General features: G+C 37.6%; 2 protein-coding genes across 2 annotated transcripts; both read left to right on the plus strand.

Annotated features, from left to right (window-relative positions):
- The first annotated feature begins 1650 nt into the window (after positions 1 to 1650).
- Positions 1651 to 2319, plus strand: LOC138903086 (uncharacterized). Its single transcript, XM_070191001.1, has one exon. It carries the CDS (start codon positions 1651 to 1653, stop codon positions 2317 to 2319), a length of 669 nt encoding a protein of 222 aa, XP_070047102.1.
- A 1732-nt stretch (positions 2320 to 4051) lies between these two features.
- On the plus strand, positions 4052 to 4630 carry LOC138903087 (secreted RxLR effector protein 161-like). The gene has a single exon (XM_070191002.1). The coding sequence runs from the start codon at positions 4052 to 4054 to the stop codon at positions 4628 to 4630; it is 579 nt and encodes a 192-aa protein (XP_070047103.1).
- Positions 4631 to 11878: the final 7248 nt, after the last annotated feature.

Raw genomic sequence — 11878 nt, forward strand, 5'->3', positions numbered from 1 at the left:
AAGTGAAAAATTAAAAAATCTATTTTTGTGGTTTTAAAAGCTTGAAATGAAATTTTTGACAAATTGATGATTGCAATTTTTTGAGAATGTCATTAATTTGGAAGTTGTGGTTAAAATTTAAAATTATTTGGTGAAGATTTGAGCTATTTGGCGATTTTTTCGTGAGTTAAAGTTCTTAAAAGACGAAACTCAACTTTTATATACAAAATTATATAATATTAAAATAAGTGTATAATGTTATATAATATTTTTTACTGAGTGTATGAATATTATTGCAAAAGAATACTAGGTTGCAAGACTGTAAACTTAAAAACATGACTACATTTATGTAATATCGTGTGTTGGGCAGAGATGGCTTGCCATCTAAGATGAATCTATTATTTTGATTTGTTATTTTGTTATTGAATTGCGTGGCTTTGCATACACATAAAGACCATAAAAATAGTTTCTTTTTATGGTCCTTTCTTATAGTTGGTTCTTTCATATACGTTCTCTTTAATTGAATGAACGTTCTGATTCTCAATTTCTCCACAAAACAAAACAAAAAAAAAACATCAAGTAGTAAACGCAAGAAATAAACTAATTTAGCAGCCTTTTGTTTAATCTCTTGTGGAGTCAAATTCTTATTAGTACGAGTCAAGAGAATGATTCCAGAACCCAATAAATGTTCTTTCCTAGAATCCATGATAAGTTATGTGTCTTGCTATGTTGTGATGATTTAACAAACTTTGTTGAGAACCAGATGGGGGAATCTATTCCACATCCTCTGAATGCTCAAGATCAACAAGTCTCAAGTCTAGGAGATGTTCCAACATTCAGAGTCCAAGAAAGAATAGAGGGAACAGATCGATATCAGTTCCCTTGCTGACAGTACCAGTCAACTCCCCACAGCTGTAAAGGGACTGCAACTGTTCTTTTGCACACACGCAACAGTGCAAACAGTGGAGCAGTCACTTTATGGGAAATGCCTTTGTACCAAACATGCTTGCATCATTCAAGTGATGTCACTTATGTAATATTAACATGAAGCAAAGGCAAAACATTACACTTGCACTCTCTAAAATTCATCAAGCTCTCTCAAGTATATTGCCAACCTGCAAGTGACATTCAAGGCGTCAAGAACAAAGAGCAACATAACGAAGGACCAGTTTCCTGCATTGAGTCATCATATGTCCTTAGTTGTGTAGCACCTTTGTCAAAGTGATTTACTTGTAATTTCTACTTAGGTTAGTTAGAAGCATTGTGTAGGAAACCTTTGTAAAATTATAAACCTTGTATTTGTGTCTTGGCTAAAGTTAGGTGAGTTATAAGCTTTATAGTAGAGTTATTACAAAGGGGCTTATAATAGAGTTGTTACAAGTTAGTGAGGGATTAAGAGGTTAATTCCTAGGTTACAATAGTTTGTAATCTGAAGTTTGCTCAGTAGTGAAGTTGAAATCCTACAAGGGTAGGTTGTGATTTTTAATCCCGTGAGTTGGGAGTTTTCTACATAAAACTCTATTGTGTTATTTACTTACAGCTGTGTGAGTGTGTTCTGTGAGAACTAATAATGAACCTGGTTCTCTATATAAGTTTGGTGGACCCTTAGTTTCTATCAATTGGTATTAGAGCAGGTTCTTTCTATCAGGCTAACACCTAGAAAGGATCCTCATGGCTGCTCCACCAAACTTCGAAGAAGGTCAATCCACCTATAGGCCACCAAGATTCAATGGCCAATACTATGGATGGTGGAAGATAAGGATGCATGATTTTATCATGGCTGAAGATTTAAAGCTCTGGGATGTTATCTACGATGGTGTTCCTATGAAAACCATTGGGGAACCAGCAGTGACAATTCCCAAGTCTAGGAAGGAATACAACGATGCTGACTGCAAGGCTATAGCGAAGAACTTTCGAGCAAAGAAAATCCTCGTCTGTAGCATTGGGCCAGATGAATACAATAGGATTTCGGCTTGTCAATCTGCCAAGGAGATCTGGGAAGCTCTCCAAATAGCACATGAAGGGACAACTCAAGTCAAGCAGTCAAAGATTGATATGCTAGCCACTGAGTATGAACTCTTCAGGATGAAGGATGATGAGTCCATTCAGGACATGCACACTCGCTTCACCTCTATCATCAATGGGCTCCATTCCCTAGGAGAAATCATTCCAAGGAACAAACTTGTCAGGAAAATACTCAGGGTATTACCTAGTTCCTGGGAAAGCAAAGTAAATGCTATCACGGAGGCAAAGGATCTACAAAAGCTAACCATTGATGAACTCATTGTTAATTTAAAAACTTATGAAATGAAGAAGAAAAAGGATCATGAGAGAAGATAGCCCAAAAGGAAGAAGAACCTGGTCCTCAAGATAGACAACAATGAATCAAGTGGTGAGGATGCTGATATGGCTTACTTGACAAAGAGATTTCAGAAGATGGTCCGCAGAAATGGAGGTATTCCAAAGAAGGGCAGCTCCAGCAAGCCAAGAGGATATGACTTAAGTGCGGGAAGCCAGGACACTTCAAGGATTGTCCCCTCCTCAAGCAAGACCAGTAAAAGCACAACATAGACAAAATAGCCAAGAGGAACCCAGTTCCTGACAAAATATTTAAAAGAAAAGAAGCCGCACAATATTGTGAAATAAGCTCTTGCTGCATGGGGAGACTCTTCCAGTGAATCTGGAGAAGATGATGCACAAGGTGACACCTCCATGATGGCAGTCGAAAGTGAAGCAGTTGATTATTATTCCGTCTTTGCCGTGATGGCAAAATCTGACGATGATGAAGATAATGATGATGATGAGGTAAACTTTCTAGACGTTCAGAGAAATCTGAAGTTTTTTGATGAATCACACCACCTACGTGGGAAAGATTCACATGATAAGATTGATCAAGACGGAGAGCAGTCAACAGTCCCTGGTGAAGTCATTGATATGGCAAATGGAAAGGCTAACATAATGAGCTACGTCAAGGAATAAAATGATGATGATACAGCGGTTTCTCCAGATGATGTAGAGGAACCTTGTTCCTCGATCACAATAACTGAAGCTGAGAACAGAGTTGCTGATGTTATGCAAGGAACCCCAAATGTTAAGCTGAGAAGTGGGACTCACATCAACCACGAGTCACATTCAAAAGTACATGGACCCTCCCACAATAAGATTCAGGTGTCTAACTGGAAGCACAAAAGCTCACACTCTCTTCAAAATGTGATCACTCCTCTCGACTTAGGGATTCAAACTAGATCGAAGTCGAGAAACTCACTTGCCTTCTTAGCCTTTCTCTCTGAAGTTGAGGCCAAAAATATCAAGGTAGCATTGAAAGATGCTGATTGGATTACTGCTATGCAAGATGAACTCCATCAATCTGAGAGGAACAACGTATGGCACCTGGTTCCTCGACCTGATGATAGAACTATTATAGGAACCGGGTGGGTATTCAGAAACAAACTTGATGAGTTTGGGAACACAACAAGGAACAAGGCAAGGCTGGTAGTTTAAGGGTACAATCAAGAAGAAGGGATTGACTATGATGAAACTTTTTTCCCAGTTGCTCAAATAGAGGCCATCAGAATCCTTATTGCATTTGCATCCCATATGGAATTCAAATTGTTCCAAATGAATGTCAAAAGTGCATTTCTGAATGGCCGTCTAAAAGAAAAAGTCTTCATCAAGCAACCTCCTGGCTTCTAATGTCATAAACATCCTGAGCATGTTTTCAAACTAGACAAGGCCTTATATGGGCTGAAGCAGGCTCCTCATACATGGTATGAAAGGTTGTCCAAACTTTTCCTAGAAAATGGTTTTATAAGAGAAAAAATTGACAACATATTATTTCTGAAGAAACGGGGGAGGAACCTGCTCATTGTGCAAGTTTATGTTGATGACATCATCTTTGGTGCAACAAATGATTCTCTGTGTGAGGAGTTTGCAAAGCTCATGGGAAGTGAGTTTGAAATGAGCATGATGGAGGAATTGAATTTTTTTCTTAGGCTTGCAAGTCAAGCAAACTCCTAATGGCACAATGATAAGTCAATAGAAGTACATCAAAGAGCTTCTGAAGAGATTTGAAATGGAAAGCTCAAAAGTCATTGACACTCCTATTGCCACTGCCACTCGACTGGACATGGATAAACCTGGTTCCCCTGTGAACGAGACCATGTACAGAGGTATCATTGAGTCACTCTTGTATGTCACAGCAAGCAGACCAGATATCATTTTCAGTGTGGGACTATGTGCTAGGTTTCAATCAAATCCAAAGGAATCTCATTTGAAGACTGCCAAGAGAATCCTGAGATATCTAAAGGGAACGCAGGACCTGGTTCTCTACTACCCCTCAGGAGACAACTTCGACTTGATCGGGTATGCTGATGCTGATTATGCTGGTTATATGGTGGATAGAAAAAGCACTTCTGGCATGGCACACTCTCTGGGTTCGTGTCTAATTTCATGGGGTACAAGAAAACAAAACTCAGTGGCTCTTTCAACTGCAGAAGATGAATATGTGGCAGTTACCTCTTGTTGTGCTCAACTGTTATGGATCAAACAACAACTAGAAGATTTGGTGTATTTTCTGATTGTGTGCCGTTACTATGTGACAACACCAATGCTCTCAACATGGCAAAAAACCAAGTTCATCATAAGAGAATAAAGAACATTGATGTGCGACATCATTTTCTCAGAGACAATGTTGAAAAAGGGCTTATCTGCATGAAGTTCTGCAGCACAAAAGATCAAATTGCACACATCTTCACCAAAGCACTGAGCAGAGAGCACTTTGAAAAGAATCGTCTTGCTCTAGGGTTGATAAAATCAAGTTGAGGACCTGGTCCCTCGATGATTGTCTATGAAAGAAATGTACATGTGAAATTGCTAAAAAATATTTTATGGCAAGGTCTAACTCATTTCTATAACGTTACAGGTAGACACGCATGACGATTACAGAGCAAACAAGGAGCTAATGTATTGTATCTTTGCAAAAGGATGAGGCTCAAATTTACAAAATCTATTAGGGAACCTGGTTCCTGCGACACAGGTTAGTAGTTCCTTTTGTACTCTCATACACAATCTTTTTAACGGTTAAAAAGGGCGCCATGTTATTAAACTGTCAGCTTCTTCTTTTTCTTTTTGGAACCCAAGAGTCATACCCGTTCCGAAATGACCCGTCAACCTAGAAAATTAATACACCTTCCCAACCGGTCCCTCACCCCCTTTAAATAAATCCAAAGCTCTGTCACTCTCACAATTGTTGACATCAAAAGCCAAAAACTCCCTTTTCTCTCAAACAACTGAACACTCTCTTCTTTCATAAACTCTTACTACACTTCATAATGTCTGAAAATCTCGAATCCTCAAATGTCCCTAGTATATTCCCCACCATATCTTCATCTCTTGAAGCACTAGTGACAGACCCTACACCACCCAGTCCAAACCCTAAACAGGATTCCCAACCACACACTGTCTCTCAAACCAATCAAATTCTGGTTCTCATCAGAGTCTCAAGACCTCGAATCCCAAGAGGTTTGTAGCTTCGGCCTCTCTCTCCGCCTCGCCGAAATAATGGTTGGGGAAGAAACAGTAGAGGGAAAAGAAAATCAGGAAGTTTTGAGTCTATGTTTGGAAGAAAGTTCTGAGGCACAACAAAGTGTGGTTAACACAATGGCTACCCCAAGTCTCGATTTGAATGCTGCAGATCTTATAGGTAACACATTCTGTGCCTTATGAGTTTCTGTTGGGGTTAAAAGAACAAGAGGCCATAGAGAATATGTTGTCGATAGTTGTTGAGGGGTGTGTGGATGGTTGCTATGAAGGTGTGTCTGACACCAATGGGTCTCAGGGGGAAGGTGAGAGTCTACAGGAAGAAGGTAGGGAACTGTACCTATCGAAATTTTGGCACCAGAAAGTACTACTGGGGAATCACTCAAGGGACCCGATCCCTCGGCCCAAGAGGAGCCCTCTACTCCTACTTGCGATAAAACCCCCAATTCATTAGAAGAACCCAGGTCAGTACTGATCCTGCTCCCCATCCTCATTTCTATGCTGAACCATTGGCCATTGTTGCTCCCGAGATGAGATCTATGTCTGAGAAGGAGAATGAAGGTAGTGAAGAAGACTATGATAATGTGGCTCTAGCAAGATTTATTAGTGCTAGGAGTAGCAGGGCAACTCCCAAAACACCCTCTCCTAAAAGACCTACTACTAGGCTGCAACAGAAGGGGGCTCTTGAATCAGCTATGAAGAAAAGTAAGAAAGAAAAGAAGAAGAAAAGGTTGGTGAAGGGTGAAAAGTTAGTACATGAAGAGGTAGTGCCTACATCTGTTGTTGTCGACATTGATGACGAGGTGGATGAGGAACCCAGTCCCTTAATCCATAAGTCCTCCAAGAAACCTGTTGTTCAAAAATCTGGAAAAGAGTCCTTTGTGAAAGTGATGGAGGTTAGTAATGTTGAAATGGGTGAGTTTAAAGAAAAAGTAGTTGAGGGGTTCGGTAAGAACGTGTCTAAGAAACCCACAGAGAAAGCTAAAAGTGTGAGAAAATCATTGAAATGGAAGGCTGGTGCCAATGAGGAACCTGGTTCCTCAAAAAGGACCAAGGTGGGGGGTGGCCAAGAATGAAGGAAGGGAAAATCTGAGAAATCAGAAAGTGTTGTGGGGCAGACATTTGCCCCTGATATTCTTGACATGCATGGAATGCGTCAATTGGTGGATATCTGTGACTTTCAACAGTGGACACATTTGTTGACAAATGAGAGTCCTAAGGTGTATGAGACAGAGGTGCACAGTTTCTATGCTGACTTTTTCACAGTGAAAGATGACAACATATGTATGAAGGTGAACGATGTCGGCTTTGTGCTGGATGAGGTTGTGTTGGGAACCATCCTGGGTGTGCCTACTGGTGGAATATCCTCCATTGAGGGGACTTGTTCTTCTAATTTCAGAAATACCATTTTGAAGGATGATGTCGTGCAGCAGGGGGAACAGGTACACAAGAAGTCTCTCCTTCCAGTGTACCAGCTATTATTTGAGATGGTGAACAAAGTGTTGCTCCCTCGTGCAGAAAGACGCTCTATTACATCTCGAGCAGACGTTTTCCTCATGGAAGCACTGGATGCATACTCCACTATCAATCTGCCCGGTATCATGATTGAGCATATGAAGAAAGTGGCGGATTTCAAGGATGGTAATCATGGACTGCCCTACGGGTTCTTGCTCACCAAAGTCTTTGAGTTCTTCAAAGTTCCATTGGGAAAGGCCTCAGTGGGTACTCGCAAGAAGACCTTCTCCAAAACCACCTTAGAAGAGTGTGAGTGCATCGATAAGAAAGGAGGGGTCAGCAGCAACTCCACTATCTCTCAACTGATTGAAGCTCAGAACATTGCCAATGAAGAGATAAGGAAGTTGAAGGCCCGAAATGTTATTCTTGAGGGACAACTTAGTTAGGCCCAGTAGGCACCAGGTTCCAGTAGCATACACGGCGCAGAGGTTGCCCGTCTGAGCAAGGAGAATACTGATCTCAAGAAACAAGTCGAGGACCTAAAGGAGAGGTTACTCACTGAGCAAGGGTCTGCAAATGCTCGAATAGATATCCTCCTTAGAACTCTTGCCTCCTCATCGTTGCCTCCCCCTTCCAGTACTCCTTAAAATCGTTCCCTTCCCCGTGTCAAGCTCTAGTGTCTTCTCTCTGTTTTGGTGTTCTGAATTTGGATATGTTTAGTGGCTGATATCTTTTTTTTTTTTGTTTTTATTTTGTGGATGATTTTGCAACAAATGGAACTGCTCCCTGTTTATTTTCAAAATTAATGAATATCCCGTCCTTTTGCTATGTTTATCTTGTCTGCTTCTTGCTCTGTTTTCAGTCATGTTTGTGGGCACACAAGTGACATGAGTTAATCAGGCTAGACTTCTTTTTGCTTATTGCCTGTCACTAATCTTTTTATGATGCCAAAAGGGGGAAAATTAATTGAGGGGGAACAAGGAGGGGGAACAAGCACAGTCTTAGGGGGAATTTCAATTACAAGTTTGTCATCATCAAAAAGGAAAAAATTGATCAATTATGTGTCTTGCTATATTTTGATTATTTAACAAACTTTGTTGAAAACCAGATGGGGGAACTTGTTCCACATCCTCTGAGTGCTCAAGATCAACAAGTCTCAAGTTTGGGACATTTTTTTAATATTCAGAGTCCAAGAAACAATAGAGGGAACAAATCGACATCAGTTCCCTTGCTGACAGTACCAGTCAACTCCCCACAGTTGTAAAGTGACAGTAATTGTTTCTCTGCACACACGCAACAGTGCAAACAGTGGAGCAGTCACTTTATGGGAAATGCATTTGTACCAAACATGCTTGCATCATTCAAGTGAAGTCACTTATGTAATATTAACATGAAGCAAAGGCAAAACATTACACTTGCACACTCTAGAATTCATCAAGTTCTCTCTCAAGTATATTGCCAACCTGCAAGTGACATTCAAGGCGTCAAGAACAAAGAGCAACATAACGAAGGACCAGTTTCTTGTATTGAGTCATCATATGTCCTTAGTTGTGTAGCACCTTTGTCAAAGTGATTTACTTGTAATTTCTACTTAGCTTAGTTAGAAGCATTGTGTAGGAAACCTTTGTAAAATTATAAACCTTATATTTGTGTCTTGGCTAGAGTTAGGCGAGTTGTAAGCTTTGTAATAGAGTTATTACAAAGGGGCTTATAATAGAGTTGTTACAAGTTAGTGAGGGATTAAGAGGTTAATTCCTAGGTTATAATAGTTTGTAATCTGAAGTTTGCTCAGTAGTGAAATTGAAATCCTACAAGGGTAGGTCGTGGTTCTTAATCCCGTGAGCTGGGAGTTTTTCACGTAAAACTCTATTGTGTTATTTACTTACAGCTGTGTGAGTGTATTCTGTGGGAACTAATAAAGAACCTGGTTCTCTATATAAGTTTGGTGGACCCTTAGTTTCTATCAATCCAGAATCTATAAACTTTAATTTCTGAATTCTCCTCCGTCCTGATCCATATAATCACACACTATTAATAATCTTATAAATCAGAAGAGTATTAGTCTAAAATAATATTTTTTTATTAAATATGTCACTTAATTAACACATACTCCACTAATTAGAGCGATAATAAGGATGAATATGAAGAAGAAAAAGACCTAAAACATCAAATATTTAGATTTTTTTATTGTGCCTAAATGAGTGATGTTTGAGAGTCAGTGACAGGAAGACGCAATAAATCATAGCCAATTCAAACAATAAAGGCAATTAAATAAGCCATTTAATTTCCTGCTACTATTAAAAATGGATGGCTTGCCTGCACCTGTTTGGCAGAACAGTTAATTTAGCAATTAATCCCTTCATCTCATTTTATGAATTGGAACAAAAGTTAAAGATGCTAACAGTTAAACTAGTGTTTTAAAAGGCGTTTTCGAGACGATCTCTGGGGCGAGACACATCAAAAATATCCTGAGGCAATGGTGTGGGGCGAAAGTCTCAAGAGGCGTACGCCCAACAATTCGGGGCGTATGCCCGAGCATTTGAGAGGCGTTTTGTTTAGTGAGGTGTAAGCCCCAGAGATCTTTTCAAATTAAAACAAAATTTATTGAATAAGTCATTCATATAATACCCAAAATCGCAAAAATCAGCTTGGTAATTACTCAAAAGTTTTAAAAAGGAACTGAAATGTATTAAATTTAAAAGTCAAGACCTTTTCTATTGATTGAAACCCTAATTCATGATCTCTCCAAATTCTTTATCTTGTCCGCTAGTCTGCTAATATCTTCCAAAAGTAATAAATATTTAATTTATTTTACAAATACAAAGAGAACTTTATTCTCCTTCATAGCAACAAGTTCAAAGTTCAAATTGCTGGTTAGTCATCCTTTTTGTTCCTCCATGTAAAAAACTTTATTCTTTTAGACTCAAGTTATTTATACTTGTAAGTAGCGTATAATAGATTGTTTTGACTAGTTTTTTGATGGGGATGGACCCCACACACACACACACACACACACACACACACACACACACACATATATATATATATATATATATATATATATATATATATATAGTTTTCTTCAATTTTTATATAATTTTACCTGTTTATAAACATTTACTATAATTATATTATTTTATAAAATATTAAAAATTAAATACATATGTGGCTTACGCCCCGCGCCTCGGGGCTTACACCTCGCTGAGGCATATATAAAACGCATCGCTTTACGCCCACGCCTTTTAAAACAATGAGTTAAACATCTCTATAACAACTATCTTTTAGAATAACATCTTATTATAATGACTAAGGATTTTTGGAACCGATTTTTTATGTTATCTTATATTATATGTTTTTCATAACAACATTTCACTATTGCAATCAAAAAATCTCGGAATAAATGACATCATTATAGAGAAGTTTGATTGTATATGACTTACATAATATAATATATCAAATTATTAATAATGATGGAAGAAAATATTAAGGTAATAGTTGTAAAGAAAATAAAATTACATTAAATTTAAAGTGTAAATTAATACTTTAATTAAGACAAATCATATAGATGGGTAATTACAAGTAAATTTCTTGATAAACATTAGTAATTGATAATCGAGTAAAATTGTAATAGAAATAAGGATAGGATTCCTACACTCGATCTTAATCAGAGGTGTCGCGTTCAAGCTTTGGGAATGAAATAATCCTAGTAGGGGAAGTGCTTCATTCCAGGATTTTAATTTGATAGGTTAATTCTATATAGTTTTACCACCGAACCTATTGTACTTTAAAATTATAGGTTAACACCGATCGAATTTTTTGTGATTTTTACATATATATATATATATATATATATATATATATATATATATAAACTTCGTATAAGAGTTATTATGTTAAGTTGAACTTGTAGCTTGGTAGCTATATCCGCCATTGTCACATTACATTTTACGCGGTGCGAATCCAAATTAATCGAGCTCCCATACAAACATGTAATTATCGAGCACCGATATATATAAGAGTTATTATGTTAAGTTGAACTTGTAGCTTGGTAGCTATATCCGCCATTGTCACATTACATTTTACGCGGTGCGAATCCAAATTAATCGAGCTCCCATACAAACATGTAATTATCGAGCACCGACTGAAAAACGAAAAATAATACTGACACATCACTGTGACTCAGTACGTGCATGTAACTACTAAAACGTGCATTATATATGAGTTTCCTTTGTCAAGTTACCCACACAAAAAAAGTATCATTTTCCCAAAAACTAGTACTATAATTATGAGAAACACTGGATCATTTGATTTAAATCTAAGGTCTCTATTCTCTAGGGGAAAATATTGGCTAACTTGAAAGTTGAAATAACATCAATGCTTATATATGTACCGTCATTTGTTTCACAGTGTTAGGTGTGTCTTAATATTTTTATTATATTTGATTTTTTTATTTCTCGAAAGAAGGGCAATATATTACCATAAATTTTTTTTATACAAAAAGGAAAATATGATTCTTTCATATTTGGCTAGTCTTTTTGCAGAAAAAAAAAATTTAACTTCTATAAATTAAGGATTATTCATTCTCATTCAAAATTGAGTTTTCTTGGGTTTTTCGGATTTTTTGGGTTTTTTTCTAATATACTTATGCTTCAAATATTTCTTTAATCCTAAAAATATTTTACCAATAACTACTATGTTTTTATTTTTTAGCATTGACCTCAACTATGCTAGTCAATAGGTTATATAGTTCCAATTTCAGTTCTAGAAAACTTATGGAAACTTTAATCAATCATCCATTCTCTTCCAAAGATAATCTTTTTAAAGGAACATATAGAGAAGTCATTTATAGAACATTTGCACATCCACAAGATCTGGTACAGATAGCGATCAACAAACTCCTCAAATT

Source organism: Nicotiana tomentosiformis, chromosome 12, assembly GCF_000390325.3.
Source record: "Nicotiana tomentosiformis chromosome 12, ASM39032v3, whole genome shotgun sequence".
Taxonomy (NCBI): domain Eukaryota; kingdom Viridiplantae; phylum Streptophyta; class Magnoliopsida; order Solanales; family Solanaceae; genus Nicotiana; species Nicotiana tomentosiformis.

What these genes read in the sequence shown, in the direction of transcription:
- LOC138903087 (XM_070191002.1), top strand. Translation starts at nt 4,052, where the DNA reads ATGGAAAGCTCAAAAGTCATTGACACTCCTATTGCCACTGCCACTCGA.
- LOC138903086 (XM_070191001.1), top strand. Translation starts at nt 1,651, where the DNA reads ATGGCTGCTCCACCAAACTTCGAAGAAGGTCAATCCACCTATAGGCCA.